The sequence below is a fragment of the Coregonus lavaretus genome (genome assembly GCF_964263955.1).
Source record: "Coregonus lavaretus genome assembly, chromosome: 2".
Classification (NCBI taxonomy): Eukaryota; Metazoa; Chordata; class Actinopteri; order Salmoniformes; family Salmonidae; genus Coregonus; species Coregonus lavaretus.
Window position 1 is genome coordinate 8200430 of NC_139989.1, and position 27168 is coordinate 8227597.

Below are 27168 nucleotides of genomic sequence, written 5' to 3' on the forward strand. Positions count from 1 at the left end.
AGTGCGCCAGTTTTTACACATGAAATTGAAAACTAACATGCGTCTGTTGCTTGCGCCTCCTTAGCGCCAGACCAAAATAGAGCCCCATGACACAGTGCAACAAGGCCAGAGAGCAACCATTTTTTTGTCAGAGCAACTGCAAGCCGTAAACACTGAGTGCACTAAACATTAAGAACACCTTCCTAATATTGAGTTGCACCCCCTTTTGCCCTCAGAACAGCCTCAATTCGTCGGGGCATGAACTCTACAAGGTGTCGAAAGCGTTCCACAGGGATGCTGACCCATGTTGACTCCGATGCTTTCCACAGTTGTGTGAAGTTGGCTGGATGGCCTTTGGGTAGTGGACCATTCTTGATACACATGGGAAACTGTTGAGTGTGAAAAACCCAGCAGCGTTGCAGTTCTTTACACAGTCAAACCGGTGCGCCTGGCACATACTACCATACCCTGTTCAAAGGCACTTAAATATTTTGTCTTGCCCAGTCACCCTCTGAATGGCACACATACACAATCCATGTCTCAATTGTCTCAAGGCTTAAAAATCCTTCTTTAACCTGTCCTCCTCTTCATCTACACTGATTTGAAGTGGATTTAAAATGTTTTACATTTTAGTCATTTAGCAGATGCTCTTATCCAGAGTGACTTACAGTTAGTGAGTGCATACATTTTCATATATTAACAAGTGACATCAATAAGGGATCATAGCTCACCTGGATTCACCTGGTCAGTCTGTCATGGAAAGAGCAGGTGTCCTTAATGTTTTGTACACTCAGTGTAAATCCATTCAAAACCCTATTTGATATACAGTAAGTAATATACAGGAGTCAGAGTGTAGTGAATCCATTTTGTTTCCGGGCAACTACAGTACAATCGATGAATCTGCATTGGAAGGTGAACAGTCACTGCTTCCCACTGCCTTCTGGGAAATCCGGGTCCCTCCAGCTGCGGCCGCCCCTCCGCCACAGATCCAACTCTCACTTAATTTGACTTTCATGGGAAGCAGTCTTTATCTCTTACCAGGAACTCAATCCAATTGACATCATATACCGCAGAAAGAGTTGCATTCATGTCCTCTCTTTATACAGTAATCATGGGGTTGTTACTGTACTAGGGCTCGAGAGAAAGCATTCCACTTTGTTTCCTACAACAGGCAATAAGACAGCCAAGCTGCTTATGTGCCCAGTGAACAATTAAAGTACATGTAAGATGTAAAATGTCATTTGCTTTGCTTGATATGGGTAAACCTCAAAGGGCTTTTATGTTTTTATTAAAGGAATGTGGGTGGCTTTCATTGAGTCTGTTCAGAGGGAAAATAGAATGCAAAAGATGTTCTTACATGTAGGAGTAAATTGAGATGTCTCAACTTAAAGCGACGCACACCATGGAACTTAAATAGTAATTGATTTGTTTTTGCATTCAAATGGCCTGTGTTTGTATATCATGTTGTTGTAGAATCGATCCTCTGTCAAATGATGCATGCAGAGGATAGGAAGAAAAGGAGTTCCAGCAAGGGCGTGGCGGAGGAATATTGTCTAAGAGTGAGTAGGCCTGGACCTGACCGCACCTGAGCTCATTATCATATCCTGACAACATTATACCTGTTGGCTGTAATGTTAAGTGTTGCTGAAGTTTCTGTCAGCAAACTAACAACTGTGTCATTTCAGGAGAGACCAAACGAGTACGCAGTAAAAATGAAGAACAAAGTGACCAGCACACAAGGTAAAGTCTTGAAATTTCAACGCTACTAACACAACAATTAGATCATAACTGAATGCTACATTATTAGTGCTTATTGATATGAATGCACAGAGCATGTTTCAAATTGAAATAAAATTATGAATCGCTGTCAAATGCTATTTAGACTGCTTACATGAATTTACACACATGGGAGTTCTCCATTGAGTATGCTTTTTAGACTAGGAATAGGCTTAATCTGGGTCTGGGAATCTGGCCTATGGTGTTATAAGGAAAGGTGTAATTCAGATCAATGTGGTGTGCAGCAGTGAGGGGTAAGAAGAAGGCATGGTCGTGGGATCAGTACCTGGGAGAGGAGAAGGTCATAGCAGCTCCCCTTAGACTCTTCACTGAGGTAAGCATCACCTTTCATCAACCAGTAGGTCTATCTACTACTATAGCCTGACTCCAGAGTCCTATTCATTAGGGCACATTGTAGCAAAACATTTAGCAAAAATGACAAAAGTTCAGGTAGTCCCTCCGTTTCAGTCTGTTTTCAGTCCGAGATGTAATTTACTAAACTATACAGGCAATAAAGCTATGGTTTGTATTTTAAGGCCATAAGCTAGCTGCATGATGTTAAAAACATAGTCTGTTGATTTAAAAGGAAGGATGTTGAGGACCTTAAACTACATGGTTTACTTTATACTGCAACGCTATCTTCTCCATGTGATTAATGTGAATGTATCTGTTTATTTTATTTCTAATGTGCCGACGGGGGCCTGTAAAATAGAAGAAAACCCAAGTGTGTGCGTGTGGGATCGTGAGTGTGTGTGTGGTGGACACCAGGGTGTCTATTGTTTCTAATGACTGCCTTTGAGGACAGTGGGACTTCTCTGTCGCAGCACACCTATTAGACCGCAGTGCAGATTAAGCAAGGATTTGAGAATTGGCACTAAAATAGTTACAATATCAAGGTGTGCCACTGCCCCCAGAACCCGTATAGTCTAAAGGTGAGTAGCCTCACCTGCCAGGCTTCTAGCTTCTCCTAGAGAGAGAGAGGTATGTGATCTGGCTATGCAAGACTTATAGGGCAGTGTTTCCTATGCCATTATAGGACTTATCCAGCCTTTGTACCAGCAGTGTGTTTGGTGTGTGTTCCTTACAGGAGAGTTGCTGCCTGGTGCAATGCTCCACTGTTTACCAGTCCCCCCCTCTCTCTCCCTGACAATGAATCATGCTGAACTAATTCCTCTGCTACAAACACGCGGTGCGGCGGATGAAATGTTCTATGAAGGGATTTGACGGGACATCTGTTCCGTCGGAGGCACAAACACACGTTTCTATGGCAACCGTGCTGTTGAGACACTTCAGCGTGGTGGTCCAACCGCCATGACTTATATGTATGGGTTTTCTAGAGAGGATATTTTATTCACCAATATTTGGGTTTATTCTTCATGCTCTCCTTTTTCGCTTCCTCTGCTCTCTCCTTCACTCTCTATATGTCCTTTGCTGTCTCCATCACACTCTCTCTCTGTTACTCTCTCTTTCCTCCTCTCCCACACTCTCTCACTTTGTCTTCATCCCTCTCTCCCTCCCTCCATCCCAGGGCCAGTCGTTCCCCCCCAGCAGAAGTGGCTTCAAGGCAGGGATGAGGCTGGAGGGGATCGACCCTCTGCACCCCTCCATGTTCTGCGTCCTGTCCGTGGCAGAGGTGAGCTGCAACAGTGAGGGAGCTGGCCCAGCTCCAGACCAGCCTCAACCAAGGGCACACTGGGCCGGTCACACACTGTAATTGGATCTGTGATTGCAGTCCAGGCAGCACTGTATTGGGTGGAGGAAATGATTGCCCTTAACTGTTACTAACAAGGCCCTTGGTAGTTTTGTGTTGTCGATCTGTTTTTGATGTCATCCCTTTTGTGTTTAATTGTACAAGACCTTAGCACCTGGGATGTGCGTATGACATCGACCACTTTACAAATGTACAAGATTGACATTAGCTGTCGGTTGTTGTATTTCCATTAGCAAACATCATATTGCGTCAAAGTCTCATATGATTTGCAGTGGAAAAAAGTATTGCTGTTAAGGGCAAGGCCCTGCAAGTAGCCTGCTGTATTAGTCATGGGAATACAAAGCAGAATGACATCATGCCGTGGATTGATGTTTGGGATAGGGACCGCATGTACATCCATACATAATACTGTATTTTGTTTTTCAAAGGTGATCGGCTACCGATTACGGCTCCACATCGACAGCTACTCCGAATGCTATGACTTCTGGGTAAACGCAGACTCTCCGGATATCAGGCCAGCCGGATGGTGCGAGTCGACAGGACACCAGCTCCACCCACCAAAAGGTGAGCTACAGCAGATCAGCACACTGTTACCCTTTTGTCTTTACCCATTTCACTGTGACTCGTGACTATCGTGCTGACCCAAACCAAACTGTGCTGGCTCTGATATATTATTTTCACATGGTCCTTGTCAACATGGTTCAAATCAAGCAACTATGGTTGACCCAGGCCAGCTCAGTACAGCTTGGTTTATCTGAGCTCAGTTCTGCTCTCTGTAAGAGATTGTGCTTGTTTAATCGTAATTAAATATACTTCAGAACAGGAGAATGGGCTATAAACTATGCATGGAGAAATTTTCTTTCAAGGGCCTCATCTTATTTCCACACTATCAGCATGTATCGCTAGTACACGGTAGTCTGTTGCACTACAAAGCACAGCAAATCATTTAATGTACCTGGCACAGTGTTTCCCCTAGGATTTTTTTCAGCAGCTGTGGTACCGGGGGGAGTCAGTGCTTGGGGGGTCCTGGGGCATGCCCCCCTGTGAGATTTTTTTATTAGAATGACTGAGAAGGTCACTTCTGGTGACTTTTTAAAAGGACATTCTACTTACTCCAAAATGCATGCAAATTGAATTACAGTAAAACTTAAACGCTGAGTTTCAAATAGCCGCCTGTCCCTTTTAATAGTCAGGCAACGGCAAACATTCAGCAAATAAACACCTGTTTCAAGTAAACGCCCGGTTTATTGTTTAGGAGGTTACCATGAATTGTTTACAAGGTTTAATGTTTAATTTGTTACATTACATAATTCAGTAATGACTCAAACAAAATGATGGCAATCATCTGATTTTATCGCCAGTAAGAAACTGTTAGCCATTGGCTGCTAACAGCCACTAGCTATCTGGCAAGCACAAAAACAGTCAACATCTTCGGGAGTAAAGACCCCCCAAAAAATCATCAGGTCACCCTCTAGTGGCGAAAGTAAGAACTGCAGAATATGCACAGTCAAAGAGGAGAATAATTATTCTGTCAAGGAATTCTTCTTTATTTATTATAATTTTTTAGGCATACTAAGACAACAGAAACGTGACACAGTGTGTAAATGATAACACATTAGTGCAGGAAATTAAGAAATATATGAAAATGCTGGAAGTGAATGCTGGAATTAAACAATTAACTATGCAAATGAGCAAAAGCTGTGTGCATTAAGGAAATAGAAGCCTGTCTCCAATAAGCGTCTGTTGTGTCCAGTAATTTAAGCAAATAAACGCCTGGGCTATTAATTGAAGTTTTACGGTATGTTGAAACAATCTGAAATATAACTGATGCGCGCCACTGCACTGCAGGGAGATGATGAGGAGCAAGCGGTGGGCGTGCGCTCGTGGCTTTTATTTGCACCACTGCTCGCTGTTTGCAACAAATATATGTTGTTACTTGTCTCACTGATCTTAAAGGGATAGTGCGAGATTTTGGCAACTAAGCCCTTATACTACTTACCCAGATTCAGATGAACTTGTATGTCTCTGCATGCAGTTTGAAGGAAATTTCGCGAGCCATTGCTAACTAGCGTAAGCGCAATGAGTGAAAGTCTATGGGAACAGTTAGCATGCTAGCTGTTCCCATAGACTTAAAGTAAATGGGCTAACACTAGGTAGCAACTTCCTTCAAACTGCACGCAGAGACATAAAAATGGTATCCATGAGTTCATCTGACTGAGTGAGAAGAAAAAGGGCCAAAATCTCTTAATTGCCAAAATCTCGCACTATCCCTTTAAAAGCATGTCTCGGCAGAAATATATACTAGACAAAAATATAAACACAACATGTGAAGTGTTGGTCCCATGTTTCTCCCGAGTGGCGCAGTGGTCTAAGGCGCTGCATCGCAGTGCTAGCTGTGCCACTAGAGATCCTGGTTCGAATCCAGGCTCTGTCGTAGCCGGCCACGACCGGGAGACCCATGGGGCGGCGCACAATTTGCCCAGCGTCGTCCAGGGTAGGGGAGGGAATGGCCGGCAGGGATGTAGCTCAGTTGGTAGAGCATGGTGTTTTCAACGCCAGGGTTGTGGGTTCGTTTCCCACGGGGGGCCAGTATAAAAAAAATAAAAAATAAATAAATGTAAGTCGCTCTGGATAAGAGCGTCTGCTAAATGACTAAAATGTAAATGTAAATGAAATAGAAGATCCCAGAAATGTTCCTTATGCACAAAAACCTTATTTCTCTCATATTTTGGGCACAAATTAGTTTACATCCCTGTTAGTGAACATTTCTGCCAAGATAATCCATCCACCTGACAGGTGTGGCATATCAAGAAGCTGATTAAACAGCATGATCATTACACAGGTGCACCTTGTGCTGGGGACAATAAAAGGCCACTCTAAAATGTGCAGTTTTGTCACACAACACAATGCCACAGATGTCTCAAGTTTTGAGGGAGCGTGCAATTCGCATGCTGACTGCAGGAATGTCCACCAGAGCTGTTGCCAGAGAATTGAATGTTAATTTCTCTACCATAAACCACCTCCAACGTCGTTCTAGAGAATTTGGCAGTACGTCCAACCGGCCTCACAACCGCAGACCACGTGTAACCATGCCAGCTAAGGACCTCCGCGTCCGGCTTCTTCACCTGCGGGATCGTCTGAGACCAGCCACTGGGACAGCTGATGAAACTGAGGAGTATTTCTGTTTGTAATAAAGCCCTTTTGTGGGGAAAATCTCATTCTAATTGGCAGGGCCTGGCTCCCCAGTGGGTGGGCCTGGCTCCCAAGTGGGTGGGCCTATGGTTGCGGCCCTGCCCAGTCATGTGAAATCCATAGATTAGGGCCTAATGAATTTATTTAAATTTACTGATTTCCTTATATGAACTCAGTAAAATCTTTGAAATTGTTGCATGTTGCGTTTATATTTTTGTTCAGTATATAATAAAAAATACATATGAATATAAAATAAATACAAATAAATAATGATATTTTTTGGAATGGCAGCAACGATTTACCAGCGAAGGGGCGCCTGGCACAACAATATATGTCAACACCCTAATCCCCTTTTATTTTCTTTCGTTCTCTCTCTCCCTTTTTTTTTCTCCCCCTCTTTCTCTCACCCTTTCTCTCTCTGCACCATTTATTTTCAGGCTACAATGAAAGCGAGTTTAACTGGGAGAAATACCAAGAGGCTTGCAACGCTCAAGCTGCACCAAAGAATCTGTTTAAATCCCAAAATGGTGTAAGTGCTTGGTTGGGGTGCGGGAGTCAATGGAGGCTTAGCACTACTTTCTCCTGTAAAGACGGCCGGGGCCAAATGCTGACCTTCATTCACACAGCAGAACAGAACAATGTGTCCCAGTGGCTGTTGTAAAGCTCCCTCCACACTGCGGCAGAGACGCACCACTTTACTTCCTGTCGTTTTTTACAGTGACAAAAGCTGAAATATATATTGACTTGTAGTAATAGTAGAGGATTTTCAAATCTTGCCACAATATTTCCACTATATTGGCATATGTAAGTATGTACAAAGTAGTATTACCCTGAGGGCGAGATACTGCTTGATTTTAATGACGTAGGGAAATATAAATGATATGGTAATATCTCATTTTAAAACTCAACGTTTGTGCGCTCAAACCTTTCCCTTATGGAAAAACCACATGGATTCACATGTGGAAAACCACATGATTTCACATCTGAAATCATGTGAAAATATGTGTTATTGGAACACTTCACGTGACATTTCTTATGTGTTTTTGGAACATTTCACATGTGACATTTTACATGTGAAAATGTGTTTTTGGAACATTTCACATGTGACATTTCACATTTCACTCTACATGTGACTTTTCATTGGTGAAAATGTGTTTTTGGAACACTTTACGTGACATTTCACATGTGAAAACGTGTTATTGGAAAAATGTGTCATTATGAAACACACACATGACTTTTAACATAGTGTTTTCAAATTACATATTTGACACACTTTGACATACATGACTACATTGTGTGTGTTTATTTATACAGTAATTTTTATTCAACGTGGGATTTGAACACAACCTCTTGTCAATGACTGATTTCCAAGTAAATCTCAGCTTCCTTAAAAATACACTAACTAGCGCTAGCACAATTGCTGACTAGCGTTAACACAATAACTGGAATTCTATAGGTATATGCTAGCATGCTAGCAGGTAATCATAGACTTCTAGTCATTATGCTAACGCTAGCTAGCATTGGCTCTCGAAACTACCTCTAACTTCCTTGATACTGGACACAGAGACATAGAAATGCACTCATTGCCAAAATCCCAAAGTATCCCTTTAAGGCCCAAGTGTGGTCATAATACAAAATTACACAAGATGTTTTACACTAATTTAAATCAGAATACAGCAGCATACTGTCATTTGCATACATTTGTCCTCTGTAGCTCAATTGGTAGAGCATGGCGCTTGTAACGCCAGGGTAGTGGGTTCGATCCCCGGGACCACCCATACATAAAAATGTATGCACACATGACTGTAAGTCGCTTTGGATAAAAGCGTCTGCTAAATGGCATATTATATTATTTTAATGAAATAACACCTTCAAGTTGTTTGTATGTAATTTAGGAAGTGCAAAAATGTATGTTTGCAACTACAGTGCCTTCAGAAAGTATTCATACCCCTTGACTTATTCCACATGTTGTTGTTACAACCTGAATTCAAAATGATTAAATATTTTTTCTCACCCATCTACACACAATACCCCATAATGACAAAGTGAAAACATGTTTTTAGAAATATTTGCTAAATTATTGAAAATGAAATATGGAAATATCTAATTTACATAAGTATTCACACCCCAGAGTCAGTACTTTGTAGAAGCACCTTTGGCGTCGATTACAGCTGTGAGTCTTTTGGGGTAAGTCTCTAAGAGCTTTGCACACTTGGATTGTACATTTGCCCATTATTCTTTTCAGAATTATTCAAGCTCTGTCAAATTGGTTGTTGATCATTGCTAGACAACCATTTTCAGGTCTTGCCATAGATTTTCAAGCAGATTTAAGTCAAAACTGTAACTCGGCCACTCAGGAACATTCACTGTCTTCTTGGTAAGCAGTGTAGATTTGGTCTTGTGTTTTAGGTTATTGTCCTGCTGAAAGGGGAATTCATCTCCCAGTGTCTGGTGTGTGCTTAGCTCCATTCAGTTCTTTCTTATCCTGAAAAACTCCCCAGTCCTTACTGATTTACAAGCATACCCATAACATGATGCAGCCACCAACGTGCTTGAACATATGAAGAGTGGTACTCAGTGATGTGTTGTGTTGGATTTGCCCTAAACATAACACTTTGTATTCAGGGCAAAAAGTTAATTTCTTTGCATTTGTTTTTGCAGTATTACTTAAGTGCCGTGTTGCAAACAGGATGCATGTTTTGGAATATCTTTATTCTGTACAGGCTTCCTTCTTTTCACTCTGTCATTTAGGTTTGTATTGTTGAGTAACTACAATGTTGTTGATCCCATCCTCAGTGTACTCATATCACAACCATTAAACTCTGTAACTGATTTAAAATCGTCATTGGCCTCATGGTGAAATCCCAGAGCAGTTTCCATCTTCTCCGGCAACTGAGTTAGGAAGGACGCCTGTATCTTTGTAGTGACTGGGTGTATTGATACACAATCCAAAGCCTAATTAATAACTTCACCATGCTCTAAGGGATATTTCTAACGTCTGTTTTTTTTGCCCATCTACCAATCTGTGCCCTTCTTTGCGAAGCATTGAAAAACCTCCCTGGTCTTTGTGGTTGAATCTGTGCTTGAAATGCACAACTCGATTGAGGGATCTTACAGATAATTGTATGTGTGGGGTACAGAGATGGGATAGTTATAAAAAAATCATGTTAACCACTATTATTGAACACGAAATGCAACTTAACTTTGTTAAGCACATTTTTACTCCTGAACATATTTAGGCTTGCCAGAACAAAGGGGTTGAATACTTATTGACTGAAGACATTTCAACTTTACATTTTTTATTAATTTCAAAAATGTTCTACAAACAAAATTCCACTTTGACATTATGGGGTATTGTGTGTAGATCATTGACACAAAATCTAAATGTAATAAATGTAATACATTTCAAATTCAGGCTGTAACACAACAAAATTTGGAAAAGTAAAGGGGTGTGAATACTTTCTGAAGGCACTGTATGTATAGCCAGTCTCCATTATACCCATAGACCTGGTGGCGCAGCAGGAACTTCAGGTAACTAGCAACCAAGAGGTTGTGAGTTCAAATCCCAAGTGAGGTTGAGTCTTACTGTCTTACTGTCCTTTTAACATGAACACTTTAATTTAGCTGTAAAAATACAGTAACTTGTTGTAGATTTGCTGTATTTTCACTGCAACTAGACAAAAACCTCCAGGGGACCATGACACAGCATTCTAAGAATATCCTACAAATGTTCTTGGGGACATCCCTGGAACAAACCGGGAACTAGACAACCTGCAGTAAAAGTAAAATATTCTCAATGACATTTGGCACCTGGGTATCACGTAAAAATGTTCCATCCCCATCTTGTCAAATTTATTTCACATGAGATCATGTTTCCACATGTGCTCAAATGTTGTCACATGAAGTGCTCAAATGTTGTCATGTGTAGTTTCAAGTTATCACATGTTGCTATACATAAAATCATGTGATCACATGTGAAATTCATGTGGTTTTTCCGTAAGGGTTAAGGGCAGAATCTGTGTATGCTACGTCAATATTTACTTAAATCCTCCATTGACGTGAATGCAGGATTTCTTCTTTTAAGTTTAAAGTCAGAAAGAATTAAGCCCTTTGTGATGTGTCTCTCTGTGTGCCAACAGACCATGAGCACCTCTAAGTTTCAGGTGGGCATGAAACTGGAGGCAGTGGACAGAAAGAACCCATGCCTGGTGTGTGTGGCCTCGGTGGCCGACATCGTGGACAATCGCTTCCTGGTTCACTTTGACAACTGGGATGACACCTACGACTACTGGTGAGACACCCGCAATTTAGTTAACCCTTTACACTTGTGGGAATTGGCCTATATGGATAGGGCTAAATGTAAATGTTTCTTACAGAATAAATAAGAAAATGCATATGCATGGTAGCAATTAAAAGGGAACAGTTTGGAGATTAGGGGGACACAACAGTTCTCCTGACACAAGACTGAATCCAAACATTACACTGTTGATTTTATGTGCATTTTACATTTACTGTACATTTCGCCGCATTTGTTGATAACGAAATCTGAAAATACTCTGGATACATTCAGTAACATAAGAATATTCCTGGAAAATGTTGGGGTAGGTGCAACATAAGACAAAAAAATGACAAGGGTTTGAGTGAGAGGACTAACTGGTGTCTCCATGTGTCCACACACCTCTCCAAAGTGTGCACAGTTCCTAAGTAATTTCAATGCACTTTTATGACTCAAAGAAGAGTCTTCATCTATAAGGTGCTTTTTTCTACCTCTCCTAGCTGTGCTGTTGAAGAACTAGAGCAATCACAGTTGTAGATGTTATGTTTGGAACACAACCCTCGCATCCCTGCCATCACACAATTACTGTTGTTGTTTACGCAATCCAAAAATGGGCCATTTTTTAAAAGCTTGTTCTATTGTCAACATAAAATACGATCTTACAGTGTTAGGCTTTCACAAGGCAATTCAGAGAAACAGATCGTAATTTTGGTGCGCATAGAAAGGAGTCATGATTGCATTCAGGTGCGTGTTCCACAGTGAATTGTCTTGCTTGTATGACATCAAAGCAGTATTTATTATAATCCTCCATGTCTCAGCTTTCAAAATACATCGAGTCCTCTTAGTTTATAGCATTTCCCTGAGCTCTGACGTCATTTATAGCATGTTAATGTACAGTCAGTGCGTTCCAATTTAGGCGCTTATCAATGCCCAAAACTGCCATTTTCAACACGTATACGGGTATGAGTGTAAAGGGTTAAAACTGTTTTCCATTCTTTTAAATTCAGCTTTCTGTGAGTTAGAAGTTGATGAGAAAATTGGAGTGTGCGTGTGTGAAATTGGTAATCATTTCAGTTTAACTTCTCAGACTATGTTATGAGACACTATTTTTGATATGACTTAAGTAAACTTCAGCAAACTGGTTCTGTCTTCTCAAAGTTTGAAGTGTCTGTCTAGATTTACATTTTTGGGTATCTTGTTGCTACTTTGACTGTTAAATGAAGGAATTTGTCAAAATCAGACCAGAGGTTAAGGTGTTTTCTAAGTTCTAGCCAAAGGAGACGTGATCAACATTTGTTTACTGATGTTTACTGTCAGTAACTGATAGGTTACACATTAATGTTGTTTTGTAGCTGTTGTGCATGTCTCATGCAACTTATATTCTATTGTGTATACCGTATTTTCTGCACTATAAGGCGCACCGGAGTATAAGCCGCAGCAGCTAAATTGAATGATATTGAATGATGCGTACATATATAAGCCGCACTGGACTATAAGCCGCAAGTGTTTTAATGTTTAATTACCATATGTAAGGGTTCGTGCACAGAGGGGATTGTCGGGAAAGAGACAAACTGTCTTGCTCTCGTTCTGTCTCTCGTTCTGTCTCTCGTACCACTCTCGGTTCCACTTTTACTTTTGCGCGCTACCTGTCTCACTCTTTTCCGGCCTCCAGCTTTTCCTGCTGGAGCCAGCCGCTTAAAGGTGGGGGGCGCGGACCGGTCATAGAGCCCATAGAGTTAAAGTTGGTGGACTGTAACCTGTAAAATCCATAGATTTAGGAGGTCTTCTAGTGGCCGTTAGCTGTAAAAATCCATAGATTAGCCGCACCGTTATATAAGCCGCAGGGTCGAAAAATTTGAAAAAAGGCGCGGTTTATAGTCTGAAAATTACGGTAATTAGCTTTGTTACCTTACAGAGTGACAGAAGAGACAGTGTGTGGGTGCGCACATACAGTACCAGTCAAAAGTTTGGACACACCTACTCATTCAAGGGTTTTCATTTTCATTTTCTACATTGTTGAATAATAGTGAAGACATCAAAACTATAAAATAACACATATGGAATCATATAGTAACCAAAAAAGTGTTTTTCCAACAGTCTTGGAGTTCCCACATATGCTGAGCACTTGTTGGCTGCTTTTCCTTCACTCTGCGGTCCGACTCATCTCAAACCATCTCAATTGGGTTGAGGTCGGGGGATTGTGGAGGCCAGGTCATCTGATGCAGCACTCCATCACTCTCCTTCTTGATAAAATAGCCCTTACACAGCCTGGAGGTGTGTTGAGTCATTGTCCTGTTGAAAAACAATGATAGTCCCACTAAGCCCAAACCAGATGAGATGGCGTATCGCTGCAGAAGGCTGTGGTAGCCATGCTGGTTAAGTGTGCCTTGAATTCTAAATAAATCACAGACAGTGTCACCAGCAAAGCACCCCCACACCATAACACCTCCTCTTCCATGCTTTACTGTGGGAACTACTTTTTGTGATTTAGAAGTTAATGAGAAAATGGAAAAGTGTGTGTGTGTGTGTGTGTGTGCGTGTGTGAAATTGGTCATCATTTCAGTTTAACTTCTCAGACTATGTTATGAGAAACTTTCAAAGTTCTTGAAATTGTCCGTATTGACTGACCTTCATGTCTTAAAGTAATGATGGACTGTTGTTTCTCTTTGCTTATTTGAGCTGTTCTTGCCATAATATGGACTTGGTCTTTTACCAAATAGGGCTATCTTCTGTATACCCCCTACCTTGTCACAACACAACTGATTGGCTCAAACGCATTAAGAAGGAAAGAAATTCCACAAATTAACTTTTTAAGAAGGCACACCTGTTAATTGAAATACATTCCAGGTGACTATCTCATGAAGTTGGTTGAGAGAATGCCAAGAGTGTGCAAAGCTGTCATCAAGGCAAAGGGTGGCTATTTGAAGAATCTCAAATATAAAATATATTTTGATTTGTTTAACTCTTTTGGTTACTACATGATTCCATATGTGTTATTTCATAGTTTTGATGTCTTCACTATTATTCTACAATGTAAAAAATAGTAAAAATAAAGAAAAACCCTTGAATGAGTAGGTGTGTCCAAACTTTTGACTGGTAGTGTATGTGCACGTGTGTGTGCATGATCTTTGTTTGTGTGTACATGCATCATCTTCAATGTAAGTTCTGTAGTCAGTGAATCAGTTACGGTTTACCTGCTAATTGCTAAGAGGAGTTTGATTGATTACATAGCATGTGACGCATGGCCCAATTCATCCAGTGAAAAGCTTGATGCATATTCCTTTTTCCTATGTCTTTTCCCTGTTTCTATGTGTCATACTGATACTTTCCAGTAGGAGAAGCTCCTAGCCTCCTAACTGCCTACAAAGACATACAGAAATCATGGTTCCCACAGTTCATTACATTCACACACTCATGCACACACTCAACATGTACACCCACACTCACAGTTTCTCTTACACACAGGCTCAAACACACTTGCATGCTCACACGTTCACAAACTTGCACGCATGCATGCATGCACACACACACACACACACACACACACACACACGCACGCACACACACCTTGCACACAATTTCATTCTCTCAGCCACTCCACTGGCTCACCGGGGAGCATGTGTGGAATTGTTGGACAAATACCATGGCCCAAGGGACATGGCAAGCACCATGATTGGCTATTCTGCACAATCACACAGCTGCTGTGTCATTTCAAAGCACACAGAAGATTAATGGAATTCCTATTGTATTGTCTGATTGGATGTGTTTGTAGGTACATGTTAATCTAGCCAGCCTGTACAGTAAGTGAAATTGCAATATTCTCCTGGTCACAAACCGGGTATTATACATGTAAATTGAATTTAGAGGTTATTGTAATGTCTTACCCCAGGAGGATTGAAATCAAATTCCTATTGTACGTGTGTGTGTATAGATGAGGAAGTGTGTATGTAGGAAGATAATGTACAGTATGCTATGGTAAAGTGTAGTGTGTGTGTGTGTGTTTTAGGTGTGACGCCAGCAGCCCTCACATCCACCCAGTGGGCTGGTGCCAGGACCATGGACGACCTCTCACTGCACCTCAGGGTGGGTAGCTAGCCCAGCACACACAGTATACTGGACACAAAATATCTGTTGTGTGCAAGGTTATTTAGGATGCTGTTTGAATAGTGTCTGCTAAAATGACCTTGGCTCTTCCCCACTTCAGCCATATTTGGCTATTCCCCACTTTAGTCCCCATATTAGTAGAAAGACGTGAACCTTTTATCATAAATCCCCCTTAATCTTCCATGTCAATTCAAGAGTTATTCATTTAATTTCCGCTCTAATTTGCTGGTAAATTGTCCCCTTCCACCACACACTTTTTAAAGACCTTGAAAGAATCATAACTCATATTGTATGGCGATAGGACATCAGTAGGACATTAATTTATATGTATGACACATGCATCATCTTGAATGAGAAACTTAATCACAGCTGTTCTTTAGTGATGCATGCCCTTCAATGCATAACAAAAATCTAATCAGACAGGTTTCTTACATGGAAGATACATTGGAGATAATATAAGGCAAGTACGGGAAACAATAGAACACTATGAAACATCTGGGAAACGCATTTGATAAAGTACGACTGGGGTTTATATATAAATGCCTGGAGCATTTCAATTTTGGAGAATCTCTTTTATAAGTTGCGTTAAAATCATGTATAGTAACCCTAGGTGTAAAATAGTAAATAATGGCTATTTCTCCAAAGGTTTTAAACTGTCAAGAGGAGTGAAACAAGGTTGTCCACTATCGGCATATCTATTTATTATGGCCATCGAGATGTTAGCTATTAAAATCAGATCCAACAATAATATCAAGGGATTAGAAATCCAGGGCTTAAAAACAAAGGTGTCATTGTACGCTGATGATTCATGTTTTCTTTTAAATCCACAACTAGAATCCCTCCACAGCCTCATAGAGGATCTAGATACATTTTCTAACCTCTCTGGATTACAACCAAATTATATGATAAATGTACTATATTACGTATTGGATCACAAAAAAATAAAAAAATTACATTACCATGTAGTTTACCAATAAAATGGTCTGATGGTGATGTGGATATACTCGGAATACATATCCCAAATGAAATAAATGATCTCACTCCAATAAATGTTGATAGAAAGTTAGCAAAAATAGATAAGATCTTGCTACCATGGAAAGGTAAATACCTGTCAATTTGTGGAAAAATCACCCTGATTAACTCTTTAGTATTATCCCAGTTTACCTATTTGCTTATGGTCTTGCCTACGCATAGCGAACAGTTTTTTAAATTATATGAGAAAAAAATATTCAATTTTATTTGTAACGGCAAGCCAGACAAAATTAAACGGGCCTATTTATATAATTAATATGAATTCGGAGGACAGAAATTATGAAATATCAAAGCATTAGACCTATCACTAAAAGCTTCAGTCATACAAAAGTTATACTTAAATCCGAACTGGTTCTCTAGCAAATTAATAAGATTGTCTCACCCAATGTTCAAGAATGGCCTTTTTCCCTTTATTCAGATTACAACCTCTCACTTTCAGTTATTTGAAAAGGAAATCGTCTCCCAAATATCACTATTTCTAAAACAAGCCATAGAAAGTTGGTTGCAATTTCAATTTAATCCTCCAGAAACAACAGAACAAATAATGCAACAAATATTGTGGTTAAACTCAAATATACTAATTTATAAAAAAACATTTATTTTGGACAAAATGTTTAAAAAAGGTAAAGTCTTCGTAAATGATATCATCGGTAGGACTGGTGGAGTTATGTCGCACATGCAGCTAACAAAAACATATGGAAATGTCTGCTCTACCCAAAATGACAACCAAATAATTGCAGCATTACCGCAAAAATAACAATAATTGGTTAAAGAAAACTGTGATAAATAAAAAAAGTATAACAGTTTAATTTAAGGACCAAAGGATTGACAGCCGTCCCATATAGATTGCAAAAGATTTTTGACGTACCGATCCCGTGGCATAGTGTTTATGAACTGATACGCCAAACGACGCCGGATTCAAAACTTAGAATTTTTCAATTGAAATTATTATATACAATTCTTGCTACCAATATAATGTTATTTATATGGGGATACAATCTTCCCAGCTCTGCAGAATTTGCTGCGAAGAGACAGAATCATTAGATCATTTGTTTTGGTACTGTCCATTTGTAGCTTGTTTTTGGACACAGGTCCAGGAATGGCTAAAGGATTGCAATATTTACCTGGAGCTAACCCTGCAGATAGCATTACTGGGTGATCTGAAAAGTCATAGTCAATCGATCAATAATATAATAATACTTTTAGCAAAAATGTTTATTTTCAATTTACAATCTGTAGAAACAATGAGAATAGAAAGGTTCAGAACTTTTGTAAAACATCACAGTACAGTTGAAAAATATATGGCAAATAGAAATCCAATATGGATGGTGTTAAGAGATAGATGGGTGGTGTTGAATGGAGTTGAAGGATTGGACTAATAACAACTAACAATAACTAATAACAACTAATAACAACAAGATAACTAATAATATAAGCATACTGTGTCCATAATAAGTATATAGGTTATAGGTTGAGAGCTTTTGTGAAAGCGCACAGTTAGAAAGATATGGCATATAGAAGCAAACCGGATGGACATCATGAAAATGATCGGAGAGGTTGAGGGTAGAGGAAGTTCAGGAGTAAAAACAAACAAAATAGAATTATTGTAAAATTGACTGTGTCCATAAAATGTATATAGTATGTATAAGCTGGAAGTAGAGGCCTAAGCATTGTTGTTCACTAGTTTACTCCAATTAGGGAAGGGTTGGTGGGGTTGGAAAGTAATAAAGGGAAATATGTTTAAAAAAAGGATATGTACAGTGGGGAGAACAAGTATTTGATACACTGCCGATTTTGCAGGTTTTCCTACTTACAAAGCATGTAGAGGTCTGTAATTTTTATCATAGGTACACTTCAACTGTGAGAGACGGAATCTAAAACAAAAATCCAGAAAATCACATTGTATGATTTTTAAGTAATTAATTTGCATTTTATTGCATGACATAAGTATTTGATCACCTGTCCACACACTCAATCAAACAGACTCCAACCTCTCCACAATGGCCAAGACCAGAGAGCTGTGTAAGGACATCAGGGATAAAATTGTAGACCTGCACGAGGCTGGGATGGGCTACAGGACAATAGGCAAGCAGCTTGGTGAGAAGGCAACAACTGTTGGCGCAATTATTAGAAAATGGAAGAAGGTCAAGATGACCGACACCCTCGGTCTGGGGCTCCATGCAAGATCTGACCTTGTGGGGCATCAATGATCATGAGGAAGGTGAGGGATCAGCCCAGAACTACACGGCAGGACCTGGTCAATGACCTGAAGAGAGCTGGGACCACAGTCTCAAAGAAAACCATTAGTAACACACTACTCCGTCATGGATTAAAATCCTGCAGCGCACGCAAGGTCCCCCTGCTCAAGCCAGCACATGTCCAGGCCCGTCTGAAGTTTGCCAATGACCATCTGGATGATCCAGAGGAGGAATGGGAGAAGGTCATGTGGTCTGATGAGACAAAAATAGAGCTTTTTGGTCTAAACACTCGCCGTGTTTGGAGGAAGAAGAAGGATGAGTACAACCCCAAGAACACCATCCCAACCGTGAAGCATGGAGGTGGAAACATCATTCTTTGGGGATGCTTTTCTGCAAAGGGGACAGGACGACTGCACCGTATTGAGGGGAGGATGGATGGGGCCATGTATCGCGAGATCTTGGCCAACAACCTCCTTCCCTCAGTAAGAGCATTGAAGATGGGTCGTGGCTGGGTCTTCCAGCATGACAACGACCCGAAACATACAGCCAGGGCAACTAAGGAGTGGCTCCGTAAGAAGCATCTCAAGGTCCTGGAGTGGACCAGCCAGTCTCCAGACCTGAACCCAATAGAACATCTTTGGAGGGAGCTGAATGTCCGTATTGCCCACCGACAGCCCCGAAACCTGAAGGATCTTGAGAAGGTCTGTATGGAGGAGTGGGCCAAAATCCCTGCTGCAGTGTGTGCAAACCTGGTCAAGACCTACAGGAAACGTATGATCTCTGTAATTGCAAACAAAGGTTTCTGTACCAAATATTAAGTTCTGCTTTTCTGATGTATCAAATACTTATGTCATGCAATAAAATGCAAATGAATTACTTAAAAATCATACAATGTGATTTTCTGGATTTTTGTTTTAGATTCCGTCTAAATAAAAATTACAGACCTCTACATGCTTTGTAAGTAGGAAAACCTGCAAAATCGGCAGTGTATCAAATAATTGTTCTCCCCACTATATATGTATGTATGTATGTACAGTGGGGAAAAAAAGTATTTAGTCAGCCACCAATTGTGCAAGTTCTCCCACTTAAAAAGATGAGAGAGGCCTGTAATTTTCATCATAGGTACACGTCAACTATGACAGACAAAATGAGAAAAAAAATCCAGAAAATCACATTGTAGGATTTTTTATGAATTTATTTGCAAATTATGGTGGAAAATAAGTATTTGGTCACCTACAAACAAGCAAGATTTCTGGCTCTCACAGACCTGTAACTTCTTCTTCAAGAGGCTCCTCTGTCCTCCACTCGTTACCTGTATTAATGGCACCTGTTTGAACTTGTTATCAGTATAAAAGACACCTGTCCACAACCTCAAACAGTCACACTCCAAACTCCACTATGGCCAAGACCAAAGAGCTGTCAAAGGACACTAGAAACAAAATTGTAGACCTGCACCAGGCTGGGAAGACTGAATCTGCAATAGGTAAGCAGCTTGGTTTGAAGAAATCAACTGTGGGAGCAATTATTAGGAAATGGAAGACATACAAGACCACTGATAATCTCCCTCGATCTGGGGCTCCACGCAAGATCTCACCCCGTGGGGTCAAAATGATCACAAGAACGGTGAGCAAAAATCCCAGAACCACACGGGGGGACCTAGTGAATGACCTGCAGAGAGCTGGGACCAAAGTAACAAAGCCTACCATCAGTAACACACTACGCCGCCAGGGACTCAAATCCTGCAGTGCCAGACGTGTCCCCCTGCTTAAGCCAGTACATGTCCAGGCCCGTCTGAAGTTTGCTAGAGTGCATTTGGATGATCCAGAAGAGGATTGGGAGAATGTCATATGGTCAGATGAAACCAAAATATAACTTTTTGGTAAAAACTCAACTCGTCGTGTTTGGAGGACAAAGAATGCTGAGTTGCATCCAAAGAACACCATACCTACTGTGAAGCATGGGGGTGGAAACATCATGCTTTGGGGCTGTTTTTCTGCAAAGGGACCAGGACGACTGATCCGTGTAAAGGAAAGAATGAATGGGGCCATGTATCGTGAGATTTTGAGTGAAAACCTCCTTCCATCAGCAAGGGCATTGAAGATGAAACGTGGCTGGGTCTTTCAGCATGACAATGATCCCAAACACACCGCCCGGGCAACAAAGGAGTGGCTTCGTAAGAAGCATTTCAAGGTCCTGGAGTGGCCTAGCCAGTCTCCAGATCTCAACCCCATAGAAAATCTTTGGAGGGAGTTGAAAGTCTGTGTTGCCCAGCGACAGCCCCAAAACATCACTGCTCTACAAGAGATCTGCATGGAGGAATGGGCCAAAATACCAGCAACAGTGTGTGAAAACCTTGTGAAGACTTACAGAAAACGTTTGACCTGTGTCATTGCCAACAAAGGGTATATAACAAAGTATTGAGAAACTTTTGTTATTGACCAAATACTTATTTTCCACCATAATTTGCAAATAAATTCATTAAAAATCCTACAATGTGATTTTCTGAATTTTTTTCTTCTCATTTTGTCTGTCATAGTTGACGTGTACCTATGATGAAAATTACAGGCCTCTCTCATCTTTTTAAGTGGGAGAACTTGCACAATTGGTGGCTGACTAAATACTTGGCTGGATGTCCTTTGGGTGGTGGACCATTCTTGATACACACAGGAAACTGTTGAGCGTGAAAAACCCAGCAGTGTTGCATTCTTGACACAGAACGGTGTGCCTGGCATGTACTACCATGCCCCGTTCAAAGGCACTTAAATATTTTGTCTTGCCCATTCACCCTCTGAATGGCACACATACACTGCTCAAAAAAATTAAGGGAACACTTAAACAACACAATGTAACTCCAAGTCAATCACACTTCTGTGAAATCAAACTGTCCACTTAGGAAGCAACACTGATTGACAATCAATTTCACATGCTGTTGTGCAAATGGAATAGACAACAGGTGGAAATTATAGGCAATTAGCAAGACACCCCAAATAAAGAAGTGGTTCTGCAGGTGGTGAACACAGACCACTTCTCAGTTCCTATGCTTCCTGGCTGATGTTTTGGTCACTTTTGAATGCTGCCGGTGCTTTCACTCTAGTGGTAGCATGAGACGGAGTCTACAACCCACACAAGTGGCTCAGGTAGTGCAGCTCATCCAGGATGGCACATCAATGCGAGCTGTGGCAAGAAGGTTTGCTGTGTCTGTCAGCGTAGTGTCCAGAGCATGGAGGCGCTACCAGGAGACAGGCCAGCACATCAGGAGACGTGGAGGAGGCCGTAGGAGGGCAACAACCCAGCAGCAGGACCGCTACCTCCGCCTTTGTGCAAGGAGGAGCAGGAGGAAGGAGCACTGCCAGAGCCCTGCAAAATGACCTCCAGCAGGCCACAAATGTGCATGTGTCTGCTCAAACGGTCAGAAACAGACTCCATGAGGGTGGTATGAGGGCCCGACGTCCACAGGTGGGGGTTGTGCTTACAGCCCAACACCGTGCAGGACGTTTGGCATTTGCCAGAGAACACCAAGATTGGCAAATTCGCCACTGGCGCCCTGTACTCTTCATAGATGAAAGCAGGTTCACACTGAGCACATGTGACAGACGTGACAGAGTCTGGAGACGCCGTGGAGAACGTTCTGCTGCCTGCAACATCCTCCAGCATGACCGGTTTGGCGGTGGGTCAGTCATGGTGTGGGGTGTCATTTCTTTGGGGGGCCGCACAGCCCTCCATGTGCTCGCCAGAGGTAGCCTGACTGCCATTAGGCACCGAGATGAGATCCTCAGACCCCTTGTGAGACCATATGCTGGTGCGGTTGGCCCTGGGTTCCTCCTAATGCAAGACAATGCTAGACCTCATGTGGCTGGAGTGTGTCAGCAGTTTCTGCAAGAGGAAGGTATTGATGCTATGGACTGGCCCGCCCGTTCCTCAGACCTGAATCCAATTGAGCACATCTGGGACATCATGTCTCGCTCCATCCACCAATGCCACGTTGCACCACAGACTGTCCTGGACTAAAGCAGATGCTTTAGTCCAGGTCTGGGAGGCGATCCCTCAGGAGACCATCCGCCACCTCATCAGGAACATGCCCAGGAGTTGTAGGGAGGTCATACAGGCACGTGGAGGCCACACACACTACTGAGCCTCATTTTGACTTGTTTTAAGGACATTACATCAAAGTTGGATCAGCATGTAGTGTGGTTTTCCACTTTAATTTTGAGGGTTACTCCAAATCCAGACCTCCATGGGTTGATAAATTTGATTTCCATTGATAATTTTTGTGTGATTTTGTTGTCAGCACATTCAACTATGTAAAGAAAAAAGTATTTAATAAGATTATTTCATTCATTCAGATCTAGGATGTGTTGTTTAAGTGTTCCCTTTATTTTTTTGAGCAGTGTACATAATCCATGTCTCAATCGTCTCTAGGCTTAAAAATCCTTCTTTAACCTGTCTCCTCCCCTTCAGCTACACTGATTGAAGTGGATTTAACAAGTGACATCAGTAAGGGATCATAGCTTTCACCTGGATTCACCTGGTCGGTCTGTCATGGAAAGAGCGTGTTCTTAATGTTTTGTACACTCAGTGTATGTTTCCCTGAGAATCTGGGAAGGTGAAAGTTCTCATTACTTTGAAATAGAACCATCTATAGGCACTTTACCAACAGATTTACTACCAGACTTCCAGCTGTCTCTACGCACAGAACAGATTTTGTCTTACATACATTTAATGTTTTATAAATTCCTTGTAGCTGAGGCATCTGCCATATTGTGAGCAGGAGCCACTTTAGCATATTGAGATGCACTCATGCATTTTATCTTGAAGTTTTACTGGAATGGAATCTAGTTTCAGATTTGAGTTTCATCATAAAGACACAAGTAGTTATTCAAGTTTATTATTGAACCATTTGCGATTGGCTCAAATGCGCAATGCCTGGAGTACCGTCATTTTTCTCTCCTCTATATTAGTTCAACAAGAACTACTGAGGCAGTGGCCAGTAGAGCCAATCACTTACTATTTGGAGCCTCCACAACTCAATCTCCGATAGCTAACCATCATTTCCCTCCGCAAACAGGCGATATGTGTACATTCGGTCCCCTGCATATGTTGCACCCATCTGTGTGTGTGTCGCGTTCAAGTTTTCAAGCTCATTTGCCTTTTGATGAGATTGTCACAGCCGTTGATAGTCACAGTTTGAAGTTGTTGCATGTGTTTGTGTGTGCATGTGTGTGCGCGAGCTTACAAGTGTGTGATTAATCAGATTGTGTTTTGGATTGTGTTGAAGGACACCCGAATCCAGAACATTTCCTGTGGGAGGAGTACTTACAAGACAATGGTTCCACGGCGGTTCCAAGCCAGGCTTTCTGTATGGTAAGCCGTAAGCAGTAGGCACGGAACAGCAGGCTAGCCTTCTATCAGCCAGCTGTATGTGTGTTGTACAGCACCATTGTTATTCCCAGCCTCTGCTGCAATCTAACGGCTGCTTTCGTGTTTCATAATGATTCCTTTTATTACGAACAATTGAAATTGAAGGCAGTTTAATAACTGTTGTGGTTCGGTTCCTTTTCACAATAATGACACAAGTCATGTTTTTCTCAGTTTGACATCAGTTTGTCACTTTCCCAGACCTGTCTTTCTCATTCAGAAACTTCTGGTTCAAAACTCTTCTTTTACCTAAAGAACTCCACTGTCAGCCTCCTTTCCCCTGCATGACATCTGCACAGCACAATTTCACACCCTCAAATCCTCTTCTCTGGCTGAGTTTCTGGCTGACAGGGCCTGTCCTCTCCTCTGCTCTCCTCTCTCAGAGATGTGTACAGTGTCCTGTCTTCTGCCTCCTCCCTTCCTCTGCCTCTCTCTCTCATGTCTTCTCCTGTCTTCTTTCTCTCTCTCTCTTTGGGCATAGGGTTTTTTGGGAGTCTCGACAGGCTTGACTGCCATCTCTAACGCCCTTTATCTCTCCCTCTCTCTCTCCCTCTCTCTCTCCGCCCCCTCTCTTCCTCCTCTCTCTCCCCCGTCACAGAGAGCTCCTCACAGTTTCCAGGTGAACATGAAGCTGGAGGCGGTGGACAGGAGGAACCCCATGCTGGTCCGCGTGGCCACCGTCTCAGACACTGAGGACTACAGGGTCAAGGTGAGGGGAGTGAGGGAGGTGAAGGGGTGGGGTTAGAGAGAGAACAATGGGGTAGATAATGAGGGGAGAGAAAGTGAGTGAAAGGGGGAAAGCAGTGAAAGATGAAATGAGAGCGAGGGGAAGAGATTGAGAGAGTGAAAAAAGGAAAGAGTGAGGCAGGGGATGGGAGGCGGTTGGGCATGTGGAAAGAAGTGAGGGGGGGGTGGTAGTCAGGGTGAGGCGGCCTGCTGGAGTGACATGGCAGATGGGAGTTGAGGTGTTTGGGACAGCAGCGTCTCTGTGAAATTAGCAGGCTGGCAAGTCTGCAGGAGCCACTTGGTGGTGCTGCTCTTGTTCAACCAATAACAAGCTTAACAAGCCTTGTACTGAGACTTGATAGGTTGTATTGTGTGTGTGTGTGTGTGTGTGTGTGTGTGTGTGTGTGTATGTGTGTGCGCGTGCACACGTGTGTGTACTGTATGCCTATGTGTTTGCGCATGCATGATGTGTATATGTGTATGTGCATACAGGTCATAATTGACAGAGCAGAGTGCCTTGTATGTCACTATTTTTGTCCTATCACGTCACACTGCTCAGTCAGTAGAGGAGGAATTCACTGATGCGTCTCACTGATTAATTCATGATTACGTGATCAGACAGGCGCCATTAACCCACCATAGCTTTAGCATGGGTCAAAGCAGGTTATACAGTGCCTTCAGAAAGTATTCACTCCACTTGACTTTTTCCACATTTTGTTGTTACAAAGTGGGATTCAAATGTATTTAATTGTAATTTTTGTCAACGATCTACACAAAATACTCTAACATTTGTAAATAATTAATGAAAAACAACACTAATATATCTTGATTAGATAAGTATTCAACCCCCTAAGTCAATACATGTTAGAATCACCTTTTGCAGCGATTACAGCTGTGTCGTTCTGGGTAAGTCTCTAAGAGCTTTCCACCCCTGGATTGTGCAACATTTGGCCATTATTCTTTTTTTAAATTATTCAAGTGCTGTCAAATTTGGTTGTTGATCATTGCTAGAGAACCATTTTCAGGTCTTGCCATAGATTTTCAAGGAGATTTAAGTCAACTGTAACTAGGCCACTCAGGAACATTCACTGTCTTCTTGGTAAGCAGTGTAGATTTGGCCTTGTGTTTTAGGTTATTGTCCTGCTGAAAGGTGAATTCATCTCCCAGTGTCTGGTGTAAAGCAGACTGATCCAGGTTTTCCTCTGGGTATTTGCCTGTGTTTAGCTCCATTCTGTTTCTTTTTTATCCTGAAAAACTCCCAGTCCTTAACGATTACAAGCATAACCATAACATGATGCAGCCAACACTATGCTTGAAAATATGGAAAGTCATACTCAGTAATGTGTTGTATTGGATTTGCCCCTAACATAACACTTTGTATTCAGGACAGAAAGTTAATTGCTTTGCCACATTTCTTGCAGTATTACTTTAGTGCCTTGTTGCAAACAGGATGCATGTTTTGGAATATTTTTATTCTGTACAGGCTTCCTTATTTTCACTCTGTCAATTAGGTTAGTATAGTGGAGTAACTACAATGTTGTTTGTCCATCCTCAGTTTTCTCCTGTCACAGCCATTAAACTCTGTAAATGTTGGCCTCATGATGAAATCCATGAACGGTTTCCTTCCTCTCCGTCAACTGAGTTAGGAAGGACGCCTGTATCTTTGTAGTGACTGGGTGTATTGATACATCATCCAAAGTGTAATTAATAACTTCACCATGCTCAAAGGGATATTCAATGTCTGCTTTTTAAATGTTTACCCATCTACCAATAGGTGCCCTTTGCGAGGCAGTGGAAAACCTCCCTGGTCTTTGTGGTTGAATCTTTGTTTGAAATTCACTGTCCTTACAGATAATTGTATATGTGGGATACAGAGATGAGGTAGTCATTCAACAATCATGTTAAACACTATTATCGCACACAGAGTGAGTCCATGCAACTTATTATGTGACTTGTTAAGCAAATGTTTACTCCTGAACTTATTTAGGCATGCCATAACAAAGGAGTTGAATACTTATCGACTCAAAACATTTCAGATTTCATTTTAAATTAATTTGTTAAAAATTCAAAAAACATAATTCCACTTTGACATTACTGGATATTGTGACCAAAAATCTCAATTTAATCAATTTAAAATTCAGTCTGTAACACAAGAAAATGTGAAAAAGTCAAGGGGTGTGAATACTTTCTGAAGGCACTGTATATAGCAGATTCAGTTAAAAACAGTAATCCGTCTTCATCAGCTCCGTCTAAGTCCTTGTCAGCACGCACTATTATTTACCAATGGGAGGGATGCTGTTAAGAGAAAGCCCTCTCATCATCCGTTAGTGGTTAGTGCCACATTAGAAATACGACGATGTGATTGTGTAGCTTCTCTAGACACACACACACACACACACAGGGATCAATCCCACTGGCCTCCCTGGAGGAACACTATAGCAACACACTATGGGTTGCTGCTTGTCAGTAGACAAGGCCATAATTGATTTTAATAGCGTGGGAAACAAAAATCAATCTAAAAACATGAGACAGCAAGTCTTGAGATACAGCGGCTGAGACGGCAGCGGTGTAGGTATTGGGCTGCTAGCTTATCAAGATTGGATTTTGGGGGAAAGTTTAATATTGCACTGAAGGAACAACGATGAGGGACCTCGTCAGAAGAGAAAGATACATTTATTTGCTTTAAGTAGGAAGATGAATAATTCATGCACCTTTTTAAATAAGGATGTGTAATCAGATCTTACACACCGTTCATATTC

The 27168-nt window shown here is 41.4% G+C and overlaps 1 protein-coding gene across 1 annotated transcript in view; it reads left to right on the forward strand.

Moving 5' to 3' along the window:
* The window catches only part of l3mbtl4 (L3MBTL histone methyl-lysine binding protein 4), a 136341-nt gene that overhangs the window by 13238 nt on the left and 95935 nt on the right, over positions 1-27168 (forward strand). The window contains exons 3-12 of the mRNA XM_084144360.1: positions 1453-1538; positions 1665-1719; positions 2001-2089; positions 3284-3388; positions 3895-4030; positions 7096-7187; positions 10798-10949; positions 14941-15017; positions 23544-23629; positions 24282-24392. Coding sequence (XP_084000486.1) covers positions 1470-1538; positions 1665-1719; positions 2001-2089; positions 3284-3388; positions 3895-4030; positions 7096-7187; positions 10798-10949; positions 14941-15017; positions 23544-23629; positions 24282-24392 — 972 coding nt within the window. The 5' untranslated portion in view covers positions 1453-1469. The remainder of the gene's footprint in view (positions 1-1452; positions 1539-1664; positions 1720-2000; positions 2090-3283; positions 3389-3894; positions 4031-7095; positions 7188-10797; positions 10950-14940; positions 15018-23543; positions 23630-24281; positions 24393-27168) is intronic.